General features: G+C 48.6%; 2 protein-coding genes across 2 annotated transcripts; one reads left to right on the top strand and one right to left on the bottom strand.

Annotated features, from left to right (window-relative positions):
* Positions 1 to 14,459: 14,459 nt before the first annotated feature.
* DCS_03248 (uncharacterized protein) lies at positions 14,460 to 15,131 on the bottom strand (the record flags this gene model as incomplete). The annotated part of the gene is made up of 1 exon (XM_040800572.1): positions 14,460 to 15,131. One exon carries the CDS (start codon positions 15,129 to 15,131, stop codon positions 14,460 to 14,462), a length of 672 nt encoding a protein of 223 aa, XP_040661455.1.
* Positions 15,132 to 18,071: 2,940 nt separating this feature from the next.
* Positions 18,072 to 20,060, top strand: DCS_03247 (uncharacterized protein; the record flags this gene model as incomplete). The annotated part of the gene is made up of 6 exons (XM_040800571.1): positions 18,072 to 18,146; positions 18,203 to 18,312; positions 18,356 to 18,611; positions 18,706 to 18,905; positions 18,976 to 19,241; positions 19,297 to 20,060. The coding sequence occupies 6 exons, from the start codon at positions 18,072 to 18,074 to the stop codon at positions 20,058 to 20,060; spliced, it is 1,671 nt and encodes a 556-aa protein (XP_040661454.1).
* Between the last annotated feature and the right edge of the window lie 363 nt (positions 20,061 to 20,423).

Raw genomic sequence — 20,423 nt, 5'->3', positions numbered from 1 at the left:
TAATTGTAACTGTAACTCCCACCGGTGGTCTTATTACCGAAACTACATATGGTCCAACTGATGGAACTAGTACCATTTTGCCTTCTTCCGGTTGTATTGGAAACTGTGCAACGACAATAATTATAACTGTAGGAACTACCGGATATATTGTTACAATTACCACGACTGGACCAACAGCTGGAACAAGTACCGTACTGCCAACGAATTCTGAATGTCCTGATGCATCTTTAATGCGTCGCAACGGCCTTGCGGTAAGAAATGAGAACTGCCCAACAACAGTCATTATAACTGTAATTCCATCTGGCAGCCTTAGTACTATTACTACCTTTGGGCCGACCGCCGGCACAAGTATAATTCCTCCATCTTCGGGATGCACAGTCAATTGTATTACGCAGATCATTGTCACAATTACGGGTGGATTTAGTACGTCCATTACATTTGGACCAACTGCTGGCACAAGCATAATACCACCGCTACCAGGATGTACAGTCAACTGCTTTACGCAAATCATCGTAACCCTTACTGGCAGTCTAGTGACCCAAACCACTATTGGACCGACGGCAGGTACAAGTACTATTCCGCCTCTTCCTGGATGCACTATCAATTGTATTACGACTGTTATCGTTACAGCGACGGGTGGGCTTAGTACTATTACAACTTTTGGGCCGACCGAGGGTACTAGCACGATTCAACCGCCACCTGCATGCACGGTCAACTGCGTTACGCAAATCATTGTCACCGTTACAGGTGGATTAAGCACATCTATTACATTTGGACCAACTGCCGGCACTAGCACGATACCACCACCATCAGGATGCACAGTCAACTGCTTTACGCAAATTATCGTTACCCTTACTGGTAGTCTCATTACTCAAACCACTTTCGGGCCGACGGTAGGGACTAGTACCGTCCCGCCTCCTCCTGGATGCACTGTCAATTGTATTACGACTGTTATTGTTACTGCGACTGGAGGGCTCAGTACTGTTACAACATTTGGGCCGACCGAGGGTACTAGTACAATTCCACCGCCCCCTGGATGCACGGTCAACTGCGTTACGCAAATCATTGTCACCGTTACAGGTGGATTAAGCACATCTATTACATTTGGACCAACTGCTGGTACTAGTACGATACCACCACCACCAGGATGTACAGTGAACTGCCTTACACATATTATTGTCACCCTTACTGGTGGTCTAATTACCCAAACTACTTTTGGGCCGACGGCTGGTACAAGTACGATCCCACCTCCCACAGGATGCACTGTCAACTGTGTTACTACAGTTGTTGTTACTGCAACAGGCGGGTTCAGTACCTCTACAACCTTTGGACCAACGGCTGGAACAAGCACAATCCCACCACTACCCGGATGTACTATTAACTGCTTTACGCAAATTATTGTCACTCTAACAGGCAGTCTTATAACATCTACAACGTTTGGACCAACTGCGGGTACAAGTACAATTCCACCTCCCGCTGGCTGTACTGTCAATTGTATTACTACTGTTATTGTCACAGCAACTGGCGGGTTCAGCACTTCAACAACCTTCGGACCGACTGCTGGCACTAGCACGATACCACCGCCACCTGGATGTACAGCCAACTGCTTTACACAAATTATTGTAACTCTTACTGGTGGTCTTATTACTCAAACCACTTTTGGGCCGACGGCTGGTACAAGTACGATCCCACCTCCCGCAGGATGCACTGTCAACTGTGTTACTACAGTTGTTGTTACTGCAACTGGAGGATTCAGCACTTCGACAACCTTTGGACCAACGGCTGGAACAAGCACGATCCCACCACCCGTTGGATGTACTGTCAATTGCTTTACTCAGATTATAGTCACTCTAACAGGCGGTCTTGTAACGTCTACTACATTTGGGCCGACAGCAGGGACTAGCACCATCCAACCTCCCACTGGCTGCACTGTGAATTGTGTCACTACTATTATTGTTACTGCAACTGGTGGGTTCAGTACTTCGACAACCTTTGGACCGACGGCTGGAACAAGCACGATCCCACCACCCGTTGGATGTACTGTCAACTGCTTTACTCAGGTTATAGTTACTCTGACAGGCGGTCTTGTAACGTCTAGTACATTTGGGCCTACAGCTGGAACTAGCACAATCCTACCTCCCACTGGATGTACTGTGAATTGTGTTACTACTATTATTGTTACTGCAACTGGCGGTTATAGCACTTCGACAACCTTTGGACCAACGGCTGGAACTAGTACAATCCCACCACCTCCTGGATGTACTGTTGACTGCTTTACGCAGATTATAGTCACTCTGACAGGCGGTCTTGTAACATCTACAACATTTGGGCCAACAGTTGGTACTAGCACAATCCTACCTCCTGCAGGATGCACTGTCAACTGTGTTACTACTATTATTGTTACGGCAACTGGCGGGTTGAGCACTTCGACAACCTTTGGACCAACGGCTGGTACTAGCACAATACCACCGTCCCCTGGATGTACTGTCGACTGCTTTACGCAGATTATAGTCACTCTGACAGGCGGCCTTGTAACGTCTACTACATTTGGGCCGACAGCAGGCACTAGTACAATCCCACCTCCCAGTAGCTGCACTGTCAACTGTGTTACCACTATTATTGTTACAGCAACTGGCGGGTTTAGCACTTCTACAACCTTTGGACCGACGGCTGGTACTAGCACAATTCCTCCGCCTCCTGGATGTACCATCAACTGCTTTACGCAGATTATAGTCACTCTGACAGGCGGTCTTGTAACATCTACTACATTTGGGCCGACAGCAGGTACTAGTACAATTCTACCTCCCGCTGGCTGCACTGGGAACTGTGTTACGACAATTATTATTACCGCAACTGGCGGGTTTAGCACTTCGACCACCTTTGGACCGACGGCTGGAACTAGTACAGTCCCACCACCTCCTGGATGCACTATCGACTGCTTTACGCAGATTATAGTCACTCTGACAGGCGGCCTTGTAACATCTACAACATTTGGGCCGACAGCGGGCACTAGTACAATCCCACCTCCCGCTGGTTGCACTGTGAACTGTGTTACGACTATTATTGTTACGGCAACTGGCGGGTTTAGCACTTCGACCACCTTTGGACCGACGGCTGGAACTAGTACAGTCCCACCACCTCCTGGATGCACCGTCGACTGCTTTACGCAGATTATAGTTACTCTAACAGGCGGCCTTGTGACATCTACAACATTTGGGCCGACAGCGGGCACTAGTACAATCTCACCTCCCGCTGGTTGCACTGTGAACTGTGTTACGACTATTATTGTTACGGCAACTGGCGGGTTTAGCACTTCGACCACCTTTGGACCGACGGCTGGAACTAGTACAGTCCCACCACCTCCTGGATGCACTATCGACTGCTTTACGCAGATTATAGTTACTCTAACAGGCGGCCTTGTGACATCTACAACATTTGGGCCGACAGCGGGCACTAGTACAATCTCACCTCCCGCTGGTTGCACTGTAAACTGTGTTACGACTATTATTGTTACGGCAACTGGCGGGTTTAGCACTTCGACAACCTTTGGACCGACGGCTGGTACTAGCACAATTCCACCAACTCCTGGATGCACTGTCGACTGCTTTACGCAGATTATAGTAACTCTGACAGGCGGCCTTGTAACATCTACAACATTTGGGCCGACAGCAGGCACTAGCACTATCCCACCTCCCGCTGGTTGCACTGTTAACTGTGTCACTACCATTATTGTTACGGCAACTGGCGGGTTTAGCACTTCGACAACCTTCGGACCGACGGCTGGTACTAGTACAATTCCACCAACTCCAGGATGTACTGTTAACTGCTTTACGCAGATAATAGTCACTCTGACAGGCGGTCTTGTAACATCTACTACATTTGGGCCGACAGCAGGCACTAGCACCATCCCACCTCCCACTGGCTGCACTGTTAACTGTGTTACTACTATTATTGTTACGGCAACTGGCGGGATCAGCACTTCGACCACCTTTGGACCGACAGCTGGAACTAGTACAATACCACCACCCCCCGGATGTACTGTAAACTGCTTTACGCAGATTATAGTTACTTTAACAGGAGGTCTTGTAACGTCCACAACATATGGGCCAACTGCAGGCACTAGTACAATTCCGCCTCCGCTTAGTTGTACTATCAACTGTGTAACGACTATTATTGTTACTGCCACTGGGGGTCTTACTACTGAAACTACATTTGGTCCCACCCCTGGTACCAGCACAATCCCGCCTCCACCTGGCTGTTCTGTAAACTGTGTGACCACTGTTATTGTTACAGCTACAGGTGGTCTTATTACTGAAACAACATTTGGTCCAACACCTGGTACAAGTACGGTACAGCCTTCATCCGGATGTACAGGCAACTGCCCCACGAGAATTATTATTACCCAGGTTCTAAATACAGCTACTACAACTACCATTACGACTGGAACTATCCCCGGAACAAGTACAGTTCTGCCTTCCTCGGATTGTACACAACCATGCACTACCAGAATTATCATTACTGTTCCGAGCAACATCATTGTCACGACAACAGTGTCCGGCACTCTACCAGGAACAATAACAGTTTCCCCACCGGTTGACTGCACTCACCCGTGTACAGTTAGTGTTGTAATTACGGCGACGTCCGTTCCACCGCCCCGGCTTAATTGCTCTATTTCAGGATATTTGATTCAGCAAGGAAGCAACAGCGCGGATCCTATCCAGCTATATGGTGTTGATTTGGCATCTGGGCAGTTAAATTTGTTGAATGCAAATGTAGCTCCGAATATAGCACGCATTAATGCTATCGGTTTCAACGCTGTAGACAACTATATTTACGGAGCAACGAATACAGGCGCTCTAGTCAGGATTGGCGCTGGTGGTACCGCTCAACTCCTTAATATTAATTTGCCTTATACCTCAATCAATAGCGGCGATATTACTCCTGATGGTCAATACATTATCTTAGGGGGTATTGCAACCGCGGATATGCCAGAGGCAAACTTTCAATGGTCACAAGTGGACCTCTCTGATAGCTCGTCGCCAAATTTTGGAGCCGTTGTTTCTTCGGGTACAGCTCGGCATTCCGGATTTTATGTTAGTGATATCGGATACGTTCCAGGCGGTGGAAATGCAATGTATGCCTTTGGATTTGGACCTATCGGGTGCGGTACGGGTCCCCCATCCACCTGCTCGGCAAGCAATATTGCTCGGTTCGATTTAACAACTCATACATGGAGTGTTCTTAAACATTTATACAGCGTTGGAAGCAATTCAATTGGGGCTGTTTACGGATCGAATGACGGCTATCTATACGGGTCAGATAATGGATCTGGAAATATCTATAGAATCAATGTCGTAACCAACGGGCCAGTTCAGCTTGTTTCAAGAACGGGTCAAATAACAACAAATAACGATGGAGCAAGATGCGTTGATGCAATTTCGCCGATTACTAACGAAACACTGCCATTGGACTGCTCTCTGTCTGGATATTTAATTCAGAAAGGCAGTAATACTAATGATCCAATTCAGCTTTATGGTGTTGATTTGGCGTCCGGCCAGCTGAACCTTATAAACGGCAATGTTGCTCCTGATATTAATTATATTAATGCTATAGGATATAACGCGAAGGATGGCTTTATTTATGGATCAAGCCGTACCGGACAACTTGTGCGTATTGGCGATGGCGGTACCGCTACACTCCTTTCTACTACTCTGCCTTATACCTCAATCAATAGCGGCGATATTACTCCTGATGGTCAATACATTATCTTAGGGGGTATTGCAACCGCGGATATGCCAGAGGCAAACTTTCAATGGTCACAAGTGGACCTCTCTGATAGCTCGTCGCCAAATTTTGGAGCCGTTATTTCTTCGGGTACAGCTCGGCATTCCGGATTTTATGTTAGTGATATCGGATACGTTCCAGGCGGTGGAAATGCTATGTATGCCTTTGGATTTGGACCTATTGGGTGCGGTACGGGTCCCCCATCCACCTGCTCGGCAAGCAATATTGCTCGGTTCGATTTAACAACTCATACATGGAGTGTTCTTAAACATTTATACAGCGTTGGAAGCAATTCAATTGGGGCTGTTTACGGATCGAATGACGGCTATCTATACGGGTCAGATAATGGATCTGGAAACATCTATAGAATCAATGTCGTAACCAACGGGCCAGTTCAGCTTGTTTCAAGAACGGGTCAAATAACAACAAATAACGATGGAGCAAGATGCGTTGATGCAATTTCGCCGATTACTAACGAAACACTGCCATTGGACTGCTCTCTATCTGGATATTTAATTCAAAAAGGCAGTAACACGAATGATCCAATTCAGCTTTATGGTGTTGATTTAGCGTCCGGCCAGCTGAACCTTATAAACGGTAATGTTGCTCCTGATATTAATTATATTAATGCTATAGGATATAACGCAAAGGATGGCTTTATTTATGGATCAAGCCGTACCGGACAACTTGTGCGTATTGGTGATGGCGGTACTGCCACACTCCTTTCTACTACTTTGCCTTATACCTCAATCAATAGCGGCGATATTACTCCTGATGGTCAATACATTATCTTAGGGGGTATTGCAACCACAGATATGCCAGAGGCAAACTTTCAATGGTCACAAATAGACCTCTCTGATAGCTCGTCGTCAAATTTTGGAGCCGTTGTTTCTTCGGGTACAGCTCGGCATCCCGGATTTTATGTAAGTGATATCGGATACGTTCCAGGCGGTGGAAATGCAATGTACGCTTTTGGATTTGGACCTGTCGGGTGCGGTACGGGTCCCCCATCCACCTGCTCGGCAAGCAATATTGCTCGGTTCGATTTAACAACTCATACATGGAGTGTTCTTAAACATTTATACAGTGTTGGAAGCAATTCAATTGGGGCTGTTTACGGATCGAATGACGGCTATCTATACGGGTCAGATAATGGATCTGGAAATATCTATAGAATCAATGTCGTAACCAACGGGCCAGTTCAGCTTGTTTCAAGAACGGGTCAAATAACAACAAATAACGATGGAGCAAGATGTATTGATGCAATTTCGCCGATTACTAACGGAACACTGCCATTGGATTGCTCTATTTCCGGTTATTTACTACAAAAGGGCAGTGCTGCTAGCGACCCAATTCAATTATTCGGTGTCAATTTAGGATCGGGCCAGTTAAATCTTATCAATGGAAATGTTGCTCCTGGAGTGACTTCCATTAACGCTATTGGATATAATGTTATGGATGGTTTTATATATGGAACAAGTGGCGTTGGTCAACTTATTCGCATTGGGGATGGTGGTATATCCGAGGTGACTGGTATTAATACGCCTTTTACATCGAGTAACAGCGGTGACATTACTCCAGATGGTCAATATATTGTCTTGGGGGGGCTTGCAACAGCGTCTACGCCGGAAGCAAACTATCAATGGGCACAGGTTGACCTCTCCGATAGCTCATCGCCGAATTTTGGAGCCGTTGTTGTTTCGGGTACAGCTCGGCATGCCGGATTTCATGTTAGTGATATAGGATACGTTCCGGGTGCTGGAAATGCAATGTACGCCTTTGGGTTTGGACCTGTCGGGTGTGGAACGATTTGCAGCTCTACAAATATCGCTCGCTTCGATTTATCGACACACACTTGGTCCGTAATCAAAAATCTAGGAAGCGTTGGAAGTAACCAGATAGGAGCCGTTTACGGATCAGACGATGGCTTCCTTTATGGCCATGACAATGACTCGGGCAATATTTATCGCATAGACGTCGTTAACAATGGCCTAGTGCAACTTGTTTCTAGAACAGGCCAAACCACAACTAACAATGATGGAGCAAGATGTATAAACGCAAGTCAACCAATACTCAATTCATCGTCGCCTTTGGACTGTTCGGTATCAGGTTACTTAATCCAAAGTGGTAGTGCAGCTAACAGTCCGATTCAATTATTTGGAGTTGATTTAGGATCGGGCCAGTTAAATCTTATTAACGGGAATGTAGCTCCTGGAGTATCATATATCAACGGAATCGGATTCAACGCAATAGATAGTTATATTTACGGAACAATTAGCGGAGGTCAACTTATTCGTATTGGTAATGGTGGAATTACCGTCACACTACCAATTACAATGCCCTATACAAATATTAATAGCGGGGATATTACTACAGATGGTCAATATATTGTCTTGGGGGGGCTTGCAACAGCGTCTACACCGGAAGCAAACTATCTATGGGCACAGGTAGACCTCTCGAATAGCTCATCGCCGAATTTTGGAGCCGTTGTTGTTTCGGGTACAGCTCGGCATGCCGGATTTCATGTTAGTGATATAGGATACGTTTCGGGTGCTGGAAATGCAATGTACGCCTTTGGGTTTGGACCTGTCGGGTGTGGAACGACTTGCAGCTCTACAAATATCGCTCGCTTCGATTTATCGACACACACTTGGTCCGTAATCAAAAATCTAGGAAGCGTTGGAGGTAACCAAATAGGAGCCGTTTACGGATCAAGCAATGGCTTCCTTTATGGCCAAGATAATGTTTCAGGCAATATCTATCGGATTGACGTTATCAACAATGGGCTAGTTCAGCTTGTTTCAAATACTGGCCAAGCAAGTACAAATAACGACGGAGCAAGATGCGTAGAGGCTTCAGATCCTACGGTTACTATTAGTGGTACTGTTGCTCCTACTAGTACACCCTAAAATTATAATACTAGTGTAATGATACGGTAAATCGATTACATTCCATAATTATGGGTTCGGTTATGTGGGAAACTTATAACAAGAGATATCTTTTAATGGATTCAATTTGATACGAAAGGGGAAAAAGCTACAACTATGCGGCTACTTTTATCCTCTCCGTAATTGTGCTACGCACGATTACGTAATCCTTGTCTACAATTGGTTACTATATATATATAACTTATAATAATTATGTTTGTGTGTGCTTGGGTTGGTACTGCTATAATATTCCCCGGCAAGTACTATTGAAATACGTATAGTTTGCCGAGGCAGATTGTGAATTTATTGGATGTGCAGTACATAGGACAAATATACCGATTTTGTTCCGGAATAGTGTTTGCCATATTATAACGGGACAATATGTAACGGTTTATATCGGCAATATCTTTCTTGTAGAACTTGTGGTAGTAGCAGTGGTAGTAATAGAGTGCTATCCTATTTTTATTGTACGGCCAGACTTGGCGACGGCTATTACCTCCGACAATTACCGGGTAAATACTAGTCTTTTTGAATGCAGTATGTATAAGGGCCTGTTTTCCAGGTCATAAACTCAGTAAGGAGCTCAAGTGACATTAGCACGCTATTGCGGACATTAATTCCAGGCAACTATTTCTTCTATTCACCCGATTTTTCGCCTAGCGCCCTACAACGCCCCGCTATAAATTCTTAGCGCTAATACAGTACAAAAAGATATAAGTAATTATCTTGAGTATAATTCTTGTTGTTCCTTAATATCTTCCTCAATATCTCTCCAAATTCCATTAATACCCCGCCTTGTTGGAAGAGGCTGTACAAAAATTACATCAGCTAACTTATCATCGAGACGGTCGTTTTTAGCCTTATCCCAATCAATACTCTTGCAATTTAGGTGCGCAAGAGGAGGGGTAGTGGAAGTATATCGCACGGACCAGGGAATCAATCAAGCTGTTAGTAACAGCATAAGGGGAACCAGTTAGTAACTGGATAAGAGTGCAAACTTGGTAGTACCAAATTATACAAACGAATGCGATTATTTCAAAAAGGAGAAACTATTCTAAGGGAATGGCTACTGCCTTATATAGGTGTAGAAGTGCAGTAAGGACTGTTCCAGCTTATTCCATAAGTAGGGTAAGCAACATTCCGGCTTATTCCAAGAGGTTCCAGCTTATTCCATAAGTAGGGTATGGAATATTCTAGAATATTCTAGAATGTTCTAGAGCATTCTGTACTATACCTAATTAGGCAAGTATCTCTGACAATAGTTTAGAGAAATAGTATGTTGTATACTATTAGTCAGCTCTGTATACTTACTTATACTCTCAGTATAGTATAGTATATCTGCCAGCAGTAGTACTTCTGACAGTTGCTACTAGTAGTAGCAATAATAGGATAGTATCCTATTTGGGTAGTCTTACTAGTATAAATCCTAGTATTTTAACAATATTGGGTAGAAATCTTGTAGCCTGAAATGCAGTTGCGGTATCCACTATATATAGGGTTTTATTACTGTCTAGATCCATAACATCTACTATAATGTTATAGTTAAATTCCATATTGTCCTTTAATGTAAATTTAAATCTAGTAGGTGCGTTCCCCTTGATTTGGCAATATTGGCAGAATTTGTTTATTAATGCAATCCGGTTATATTCGATATTGTTACCGGAACGTTGCAATAAATTGTATAATTTAGCAACTGATAGGTGCCCAAACCGTTGGTGTATTTGACGCATTTGTACATCCGTTAAATAGATAGCTGCGTTTTCTTCCGGTCTTAGTAAAAACTATAGATGTCCCTATTTCCTAGTTACTGGTATTATAATCTTGCCAGTCTTGGTGTATTTAACGATTTTATTTTTCTGAGAATTAAAATATGCCCCTAGTCGGTCTAGGTCTTGTAGGCATAGTAGGAATAGTGTTTTCGTTCGCATAATATGGAATGTTATTATACTAATTGGTGTATTGACTTTAACAGTACCAATAGATTTAATTGGTTCTGTATCTCCAAATTGTACAGTTACTTCTGTTAAAATACTAGGATTTATACTAGTAAGACTACCCAAATAGGATACTATCCTATTATTGCTACTACCAGTAGCAACTGTCAGAAGTACTACTGCTGGCAGATATACTATACTATACTGAGAGTATAAGTAAGTATACAGAGCTGACTAATAGTATACAACATACTATTTCTCTAAACTATTATCAAAGATACTTGCCTAATTAGGTATAGTACAGAATGCTCTAGAACATTCTAGAATATTCTAGAATATTCCATACCCCACTTATGGAATGTACTGGAACTCCTTGGAATAAGTCGGAATGTTGCTTACCCTACTTATGGAATGTACTGGAACTCCTTGGAATAAGTCGGAATGTTGCTTACCCTACTTATGGAATAAGGTGGAACCTTATGGAATAAGCTGGAACAGTCTTTACTATATTTCTACACCTATATAAGGCAGTAGCCATTCCCTTAGAATAGTTTCTCTTTTGAAATATAATCGCATTCGTTTGTATAAATTGGTACTACCAAGTATACACTCTTATCCAGTTACTAACTGGTTCCCCTTGTGCTGTTACTAACAGCCTGATTGATTCCCTGGTCCGTGCGATATACTTCCACTACCCCTCCTCTTGCGCACCCAAATTGCAAGAACTTCCCCTGTGCGTGTTTTGTTAAGTTGTACTGTAGTTTCTCGTTGCAGTGCCCGAAACTGGTTATACCCTCTAGTTGAGTGTTCTGCTGCTCCTGTGTCTGGAAGGATGCCTTGGAATTAGTAGTCCGAATACCTATCGATAAGGAAGTATTGTACCTGGACTACTGTATCTGTAGTCTTAGGAGGAGGTACCTTGCCTAGTAGTGCATGGTATGCTGCTTGGGTAGTTAGGTACGACTGTATTAAGAATAAATCCTGGGCCTAATTGTGTACTGTATAATTGCTGTATCTTCGGGTGTTACAGTACCTGTAGTGCATTCATTACTATCGTTATTATTTGGTCTACCTTTGTATTCCGTAAGATATAATGCAAACTGTTGTGTATTATTGCCTGAGAATTTACGTTCTCTTTTCCAGCGACTAATTGCTTGTTGTTGTTCCTCTAATGTATGGTTCCGCATCCAGCACCCAGTCTTATTGCAGATATAACACTTTTTCTTCCACTTGTGCTGTGGCCTATTTGGTGTGCCTTGGTAGGTGCCCTGATTGGTGCCTTTGTAGGTGCCTCGGTTGCTACCTTGGTAGGTGCCTTGCCTGCTACTTTGGTAGGTGCCTTGCCTACTACCTTGGTTACAATAGTTGTTATTGTTGTTATATCTCCGATTAACAAAATAGTTTCCTTGTGTACAATTTTCTTTATGTACTTGTATCGAAGTACGTAAATCGGCATATAATTCCTGGAATGTCTTTGCTGGTCATATAAATGCCTGTGCTAATTCTGGTACTTGTTTATATATACGGATTATTGCAGCCATTAATTGACGTTCTCCTAAGTAATCCTGGCCTAATGCCCGTTGGTATATTTGTAACCTTTGTATTACGATTCGTAGAATATCCTGTAGGTCTTTACCTATATTTTCTTCTTAGTCCCTAATTGCTGTAAATGTAATTGTTGACCATTTGTTGTAATATTCTTCGAACCTAATTTCTGTATTAAACTCCTGTTTTAGTGCATTATATATTTGTCCAAAATTCCATTCTTGTTGTATATTCTGTATAGCCTATATGTGTGTATCTCCCTTTAGTATCTCTGTAAATACTGTATGATACTGGCTTGGTTGTATTCTAATTGTTTTACATATCTGCTGGAAATACTTAACTTTGTCGTCCAATATATTATACATTTGTCCAGAAAACATATGTTCCAATTTCTATATCTTTTGAAATTGAATAAAACTCCGTTGGTTAATTTCCTTATTCTGTCTGCGGTAAATTTGCAATACTGGTAGTATTGAGTTATTGTTGTTTTCTTGGGTTATGGTTTTTGTTGGAATTGTATTTTATTGAATTGTAGTATTTACTGTATTTGTTGGAATTGTAGTATCTGCTGTTCGGAATCGGTACGATGTATTGTATTGTATTTTCTCGGTCGGTCGTACAGTATCGTACTGTATGTTATCGGTCGGTCGTACAGTATCGTACTGTATGTTATCGGTCGGTCGTACGGTCGATTGTCTTGTTGTATCCCTTGAATCGGGGGTTTGTGGTACTGTACTGTTAGCTGAGTTACTTACTGTATTACGACTTGGGTTATTAACAATAATAGTTGATAGGTCTTGGTTATTGCTGTTATTAATTGTTTTATTAATAACGTTCCTAAAGAATGGTGAGCAATCTATAAGACAGCTCTCTAGATCTTCAGTATTCCATTCCAATAATTCTGTACTGTTAATTACTTGTACTAGCTGACGTGATATACCTGCGCGCATTATGCCTGTATATATACCGTTATAGCGTAATGCATTTCGGAGTAGTTTTCTTACTGTAACATAGAGACATTTAAACATATCTATAGTCCAGTCCTTGAAATCTGTCTGGAAATCTATATATGCTGCCTCTGTTGATAGTTTCTTGTTCCGTTTGTAACTTGCAATAGCTCGAATAGCATAGGTATTTAAAAATGGTACCAATGCATTCTTATTAGGGATTAAGTCAATGTCGATGTATTTAGCCTTTATTAGTTTTGCCATTGTCTGATCGCAATCTGCACACTCCGAAACGTATGCCATTATTCTTTCTTGTTCTTCTGGTGTCGACCGCTGGTAGTTACTTGATGCGTCCATTGTATTTATTGTAGTTTATTGTTTTTATTATTTGTATTTGTTTTTAATTGTTTTTCTGTATTGTGGTTTTATTCTGACTTGTTGTACTGGTACTGTAGCGAGTGGGGAAGTGGGTTACGTGTCCTTGTTGGAATCGTACACTTATTGCGGGTTGTGCAGTATGACGTATTTCGGTGCGGGGTAATCGGAGGCAATGACGTTGTCGTACTGGGATTGTTGGTTTTGGGATTGTTGGTTTGTGTGATATGATACTCCTAGAAATCTAGTAAATATGTCTCTAGGCACAAGGTAAATATATCTAATGGCCTAAGGTATAGACGAAAAGATAGTCTTAATCTTATTGTAGCAATTAAACTCTAGGTATTAGGCCCGTCTGCTGAATTTACGGACGGATACCTAGTGAATCTAACCCTTTTAGTTGCGTACTGCTACTAGGCTTCTATGGTAGGAAACGGGTAGTAGTATTGTAAACCTCTTTAAGCCTTGCCAATCTGTACTATTCTTTATATACAGCACTAATTAGTATTGGTTCGGTTCTGGGGGAAACTGGTAACAAGAGATCTCTTTCAATGGATTCAATTTGGTACGAAAGGAGGGAAAAGAGGCTGCCCCTAAGCGGCCACTTTTATCCTCTCTATAATCGTGCCCCACACGATCACGTGATCCTAATCTACTATTGGCCACTATATACATACAACACACAGTACCTGCTCTCATGCCCAGGGAAACGGATGCACGGGTGGGAAGATTGCCGCAGACATGAATCGACATTTTTTATCTATACGGGAATCGAGAGCAATGCCAGGGCGACGAGCGAAGCAGCCGATGGGAGAATGCCTCTCCGACCGTGGCCATGCAGCCGGGCCCCCGAGGCATACGTGACGTTTGGCACGACCGCACGATGCGCATTTCCGAGCGAGCAGAGACGGAACATGGCCGGCCGGCGGCGACGAACAGGCCCATTATCAGACCGTCTTGTCCTTGCAGTCGCTCAGCTTCTTCAAATCTCCGAGCGGCATCGACGGGTCTTGCTGGCACCGAGTGGCGCGCGCGATGCAGGCGTCGTTTTCGCTCTGCAGGCTCTTGAAAGGGTCCTCCTCGGTGATGCAGATCTGCACCCTGTCGACGCAGGCCAAGAAGTCGGCCACCTTGGCGTCCCTGGCGACCATGCCGCTGCATCGAAAGACGGCGCGTCGGCACTTGGACGCACCCGCGTCGTCGTCGAAGCGATTGCAGTGGTCGTCGACGGCCTGGTTGCCCGTCGAAGGGCGGGCCGGTTTGGCCGGCGTCGCGGCGACCGAGGCGGTCGGGGACGCCGCGGGCGGTTCCTCTGGCCGTCCCTGCGGGGTCCCGTCGCCTCTCGTGAGGGGAGGGGGATCTTTGCGCGGCACCGACAGGCGGGATGGCCGCTCGACGGGCGCCGCCAACGTCTCGCTCGCCCCGGCATCGGCCTTGGCGACGGGGGAGAGGTCCTTGCTCGCCGACGGAAGGCTCGACGACTGCGCGGCGTCTCCGTCACACGACAAGCCGGCTGACGGTTCGGCGAGGTCGAGCGGGACGGCCGATACCGGGGCCGGCAGGGGCGCGAGGCAGAGGGCGAAGGAGAAGAGCGAGACGGCCCAGGTCGAGGTGAGCATGGCGAAGGTGGTCGGGTTGGGACCGGAAATGGAATTGGAAAGGGCAACGGAATGGGCGTGGAAATGGGACCGACTCTGGTGACGGTCGTATCGAAGCTGTCGCGGTCAGGCGTCTCTCGGGTCCGTCGAGGGTGTCGGCGGCCCTTCTTATAGCCCACGGTCCGTCGGATATCCCGCCGAGCAGGGGCCGGTGGCATCACGAAGCATCGCGAGGCAGGTGACGGGAGGCAGGCGTCGCGAGGCAGGCGTCGTGAGGTAGGCGTCGTGGGCGACCGTCCGGGTTGACCCTCGGCCTCATCCCACAACGGCAGCCCGCCCGCGTGCGAGATGCCGCATGATGCAGTTCATGCACACACACGCATGCGCGGCGCCATGGTCGTGGGTCGACGAGCGTGAGCAGGGACGCATCCGTGGCGGAGCATGGACGAAATCAAATCATGCCGATTCTTGCTCCGGACCGTTCCAGGTAGAGCGGACGAGGCTCCATGCAGGGATTCGCACACGATGGGTGCCAGGAGGGTCCCATGTTTGAGTCGTTCCATGCCAAGGTGGGTTATGCAGCCGTCAGGACGTCGGTGGTGAGGGGGAAAATTGCCCTTTTCCAGAAACAGGGAGCTTGCCGGGAGGGTCGCGGACCTTGATCGGCACGTGTTCCAAGACAAGGATCAAGGCCAGGCAATGATGCACAAGTACTGGCCGGGGCAGTGGGCGTGATGAACAATGCTCGGCACGGCACAGCATGACGAGTGCTGCACGCATCTGGGATTACCGGGCAGTATTGCGTGCTCCGTACTCTGTACGCGAGGTGCAAAGCATGCTCTCCGTAGTTGTGCACAGCACAGCACAGTTTCTGCGTTCAGGTACTTGTGCGTGTGCGGAGCGCTCGGGGGAATATTTCTTCGTGCTGCACTCGGATCGTAAGTACGCGGATGCACCAAGCTCGAGCATCAATACCGCGCCGTGCCATGGTGAACGGCCATGCAGTTCGTAGGGGGCTGCCGCCGTGGGCGTCAAAGGGCCATGGGCATTCGAGATGCGAGTGCCGACGAAAGCGTGCCGACGAAAGCGTGCCGACGAAAGCGTGCCCCGTCAGGGGGGTGAGATTGGGCCCTGCGACACTTGGGACGCCTTGACCATGACGCTCGATGCCGGTGCCATCTGCACGTTGGTTTCAAGTGATGGAGAGAAAGGATGATTCCCGTGGTGGTGCAAGGAAGAAATGGATGGCGGCCACGGCGACGGAAAGCAGGCACGTGAGTTGTGCCTGGAGATGTACCTGCAGCACATGCACAGTGCACTAGGTACTGTAAGCGTGCAGCACATGCACTGTGTATCTAAGCACTGTAAGCGTGTACTATACTTGCAGCACATGCACAGTGCCTAGGTACTGTAAGCGTGTACTTGCAGCACATGCACTGCGCATCTAAGCACTGTAAGCGTGCACTGTAAGAGTACGGGGAACAGGTGCATGCACTGGCAAAGGTCGGAGGTTCATGGATAATATCTCGGCATTCATGCAACCACATGGAAGCACATCTGGACGCAAATCGCACAGCACGAATCGTTGGCGAGCGCAAGGACTCGGTCGCCGCATTCGTGCTCCGTACGTGCCTGGGTACGGGCCACCCACCCTGCTCCCACGGTGTCTGGCCGATTGTCCCACGGTGTCTGGCCGATTATTATCCCACAGTGTCGTGTCCCTCCCTACTTGGACTTGGCCAAGGCGATATGCGGTACTTGTCGTTTCGGCAAATTTGTTACGACATCCAAGTACCCTCCATCCGTCAACCTTGCCAACAGCGGCCGAAGCGCATTAGATATCGCTCCCCTAATCCCACTGTATGTCTCTCGGTGATTATTATCATCCCACCCACGGTGTGTGTCATGACCCCAAGGGCGATCTGCGGCACTTTTACTCTGTAGTCTCGGCAAATTCATCATGGCATCCATGTATTACCTTCCATCAACCATGTCAATAATGTCCGCGTTACCGAGTACTCCGTAAGTACATGCTTAAATCCTACAACTACAGTACATGAACGGATTACGGAGTACTTGCAGCGTGCGTTTTTCCAACACATATCCACGACAGCAACAGATTACGTCATCAGCCAACGCTTTCCATCTACAGGACACTGCCAACACTTATCAAACCGATATTCGAAAGGTTTGCTACTGATTTTTTTCAGTGGTTCTCCTTGTCCAAAGTGCGAGGCGAAATGCGTGTGAGGCGATAATGTAGAAAGGAAATGGCCGTACAATGCAGACCTACTGCGTGGTGTAGGTGTGTAGGTACCTAGGCCGATGTTGCAGGCAGCTGGTGCAACTGTACGGAATAATTACATGAACTCGAGTTGCACATGCATCGTTGCAAGTACCATTCATCACTGTATAAATATAGACCTTAGAATAAGTACAGCAGTAATACGGAGGGAGTACTCTGGGTCGGATCGGCTGCCTACAAGCACATGCACCTCCAGCAGGACCTTGTTACTGCACTGCACCTTTGCCAGGTCACGACGGACATTATGTAAGCCGACTACCGAATTGGGCCAGGAGTCCAGCACACCGTGGGATAATCACCGAGACACTGTGCGATTAGGGGGGGCTCGTCGACGACAAACTTTCCTCGTCAAGGTAACGTCCCTCCGACCCACCACGCCACCCAAGGCAACGAGCCGTCAAACGACTGGACGGCTGGACAGCTGGACGGCTTGACGGCTGGACGGCTTGACGGCTGGACGACAGGCGGACGAGCGTCGTCGATGGTCGTGAATGGCGAGTCGTCGAGAGCCGGCATGGCCTTTGCGGCGGCCGTCGCTCGAGGCGGCGCGGGCTCGTTATAAGACCATCCCTCCGTCCACGCGGCACTCTCCAGGACGAGCCACCGGCACCAGATTCATCTCGTCCAACGATTCCACCACCAGCAGTCTCGTCAACATGAAAGCAATCGTCATCGTCGTCACCGCCCTCGCCGCTGTCGGACTGGCCATCGAATATCCACGATGCAGGAGGGTGAGCTCGCCGCACGACCAAACCGCCATTGACGCTCTCTAATCCTTGTCGCCTAGAAATCCTCCGAGTGCATCATCGCCTGCCCGCACAACCAGTGCCGGCCCGGCTACGTTTGCTGCGTTACCGACTGTGGAGGTCGCATCTGCGTACGTGCACCTGATCGTGCGTGCGTCTTGGCCGATGCCCGTGCTGACGCCCGTGAATGACAGGAACCCATCGAGCCCTTTGAGAACCCGTAAAGGGGGCGCCGTCGAGGGCAGCCGGCTCACCGTCGGCATGCCAAGACGGGCGGCCGAGGTGGCCGAGGCGAGGCCGAGCGAGGGCCGGCGACGCAGTTTGTCACGGCCGAGCGGCGAGCGGCAGCGTGATCTGCTCCGTCGTGGCATTCTTCATCCGACGAGGCCCGTGTCGATGCAGATGGCCGACTGGCGACTCGGCCGACGCCCGATCGGCGTGGGGGCTGTGGTAGGAGTGCCCGCTCCGTAGCTGTCCATTGAGCTGTGCATTGATTGATTCGTGCCGGCATCTCCGTCGTGAAATCATGGCACCCGTCGAAAAGCGTGGCGAGCTGCCTTTGGAGTCTGCCTACCGACTCTTTCCTCCTCCTTCCTCCTCCTTCCTCCTCCTTCCCTCCTTCCTCCTCTTTCCTCCTCCATCGTGCCTGCCGGAAGTCGGCACATGGTGGCATCCACGTGACGTCACCACAGGAGCGAGCCGCCACCACCAAGTGACGGGCGTTTCCATCGAGCACCGTGCAAAGTGCGCCGTTGGTCGAATTGGCACTGTACAGATCGTCACCTCATCTCGAACCCCGCCCCCGACCTGCCAGCATTCGTCTGCGTCGCCCGTCGCCCTCATCGACCGGACGGCCGGCCTTTGCTTCGGGACGGTCGTCAGCCATCGATGATGATGGAGCGGCACGGCTCCTGATCGGCCAGGACCCGACACGACGCGACGCACGACGGGAGCCTGACCAGCCGACGCGGCACCTCGAGCGAGTCGAATCCTCCTCTTCCGCACGCCGACCACGAATGCCCAGTGCCATCCGCGGCCAGGCGGCGGCCGTCACCGAGCAGGTGTCGTGGCCTGGATCCGGTGAGGCGACGTTCGGGACGCCAGCCCGACGCTGACCCGTCCGCACTCCCGGCAGGCCTTGCCGAGAGGGCGACCGCATCGGGCAAGGCGAGCAGTCTGCGACGTCCAGGGGCCCCCGGCACCCGAGCGAGTCGACGACGGTGCCGCCAGCCGACGCTCGTCCCGGGCACCGTCTACCCCTGGCCGGCCCACGAACACACACCACCGCGTAGGAACGTTTCAACACACACAGGGGCTTCTGCTGCCACCACCGTCGCCGCCGCCGCCGCCGCCGCTAGCGGCACCGATGCATCCGAATCGGGAGCCACGCTGGTGCGGCGGGTCCGCGTGCGAATCGCAGCTGGCACCCCTGCGGTCGGCAGAGCAGGATGGCCATTCCCCAAGTGCCCTCCCCTCGGCGTGAAACGAAAGGGGATCCGGCAAAGGATCGTGCTACGTGGCACCGTGCACCGTGTGGGTTCGACTGCTGCCGAGTGGCGGTACGCATGTCTTGATGGCCGTCAAGGCCTCTGCACGCCGCCGTCGTCGAGCAAACGACGGTGCACAAGGTCCGTCAAGAGCGAGCTGTGCATCTCCAGCTTGCCGTGCATCATGGACGCCGTCGGGGCCATACGAGCACCTCGCCGTCCATGGACGCCGTCGGGGCCATACGAGCACCTCGCCGTCCATGGACGCCGTCGGGGCCATACGAGCACCTTGACGCCGTCGGGGCCATACAAGCACCTTGCCGTCCATGGACGCCGTCGGGCCCATACGAGCACCTTGCCGTCCCCGAGTGGCCGGCCACGTCTGCGCGTACCGACCTTGGCCCGCGCATAATTCGAGACGGATCCTGCAACCGCAAAGGAGCACTCGTCCCGAGGACGGCGGATTCGATCGCCCCTCCGCCAACCCACCTCGTCCCTCGACTCGCTCCTCCACGCGAATGGGCCTTGTCCGAGCATTCGCAAGCATCGAGGAAATCATTGGGCAGACAGTCCGACTGGAGTGCCGGGTTCGTGCTCGTCACGTGCAGCAGCCGTATGACATGACGCCGTCATAGCAGCCTGCATTGTACCCTCGGCTGCGCATGAACGGCATCCGCCATGTCGGCCACGTCGATGAGCCATACTTGCACCGTACTTGGCAAAGATGCAGGCAGGCATGGGCGGAGGACTGATGGCTGGGTGGTGCAGTGTTGGT

This window comes from Drechmeria coniospora, chromosome 01 (genome assembly GCF_001625195.1).
Source record: "Drechmeria coniospora strain ARSEF 6962 chromosome 01, whole genome shotgun sequence".
NCBI classification, from domain to species: domain Eukaryota; kingdom Fungi; phylum Ascomycota; class Sordariomycetes; order Hypocreales; family Ophiocordycipitaceae; genus Drechmeria; species Drechmeria coniospora.
The sequence above is the reverse complement of the archived record's forward strand: the minus strand, read 5'-3'. Positions and strand labels throughout refer to the sequence as shown.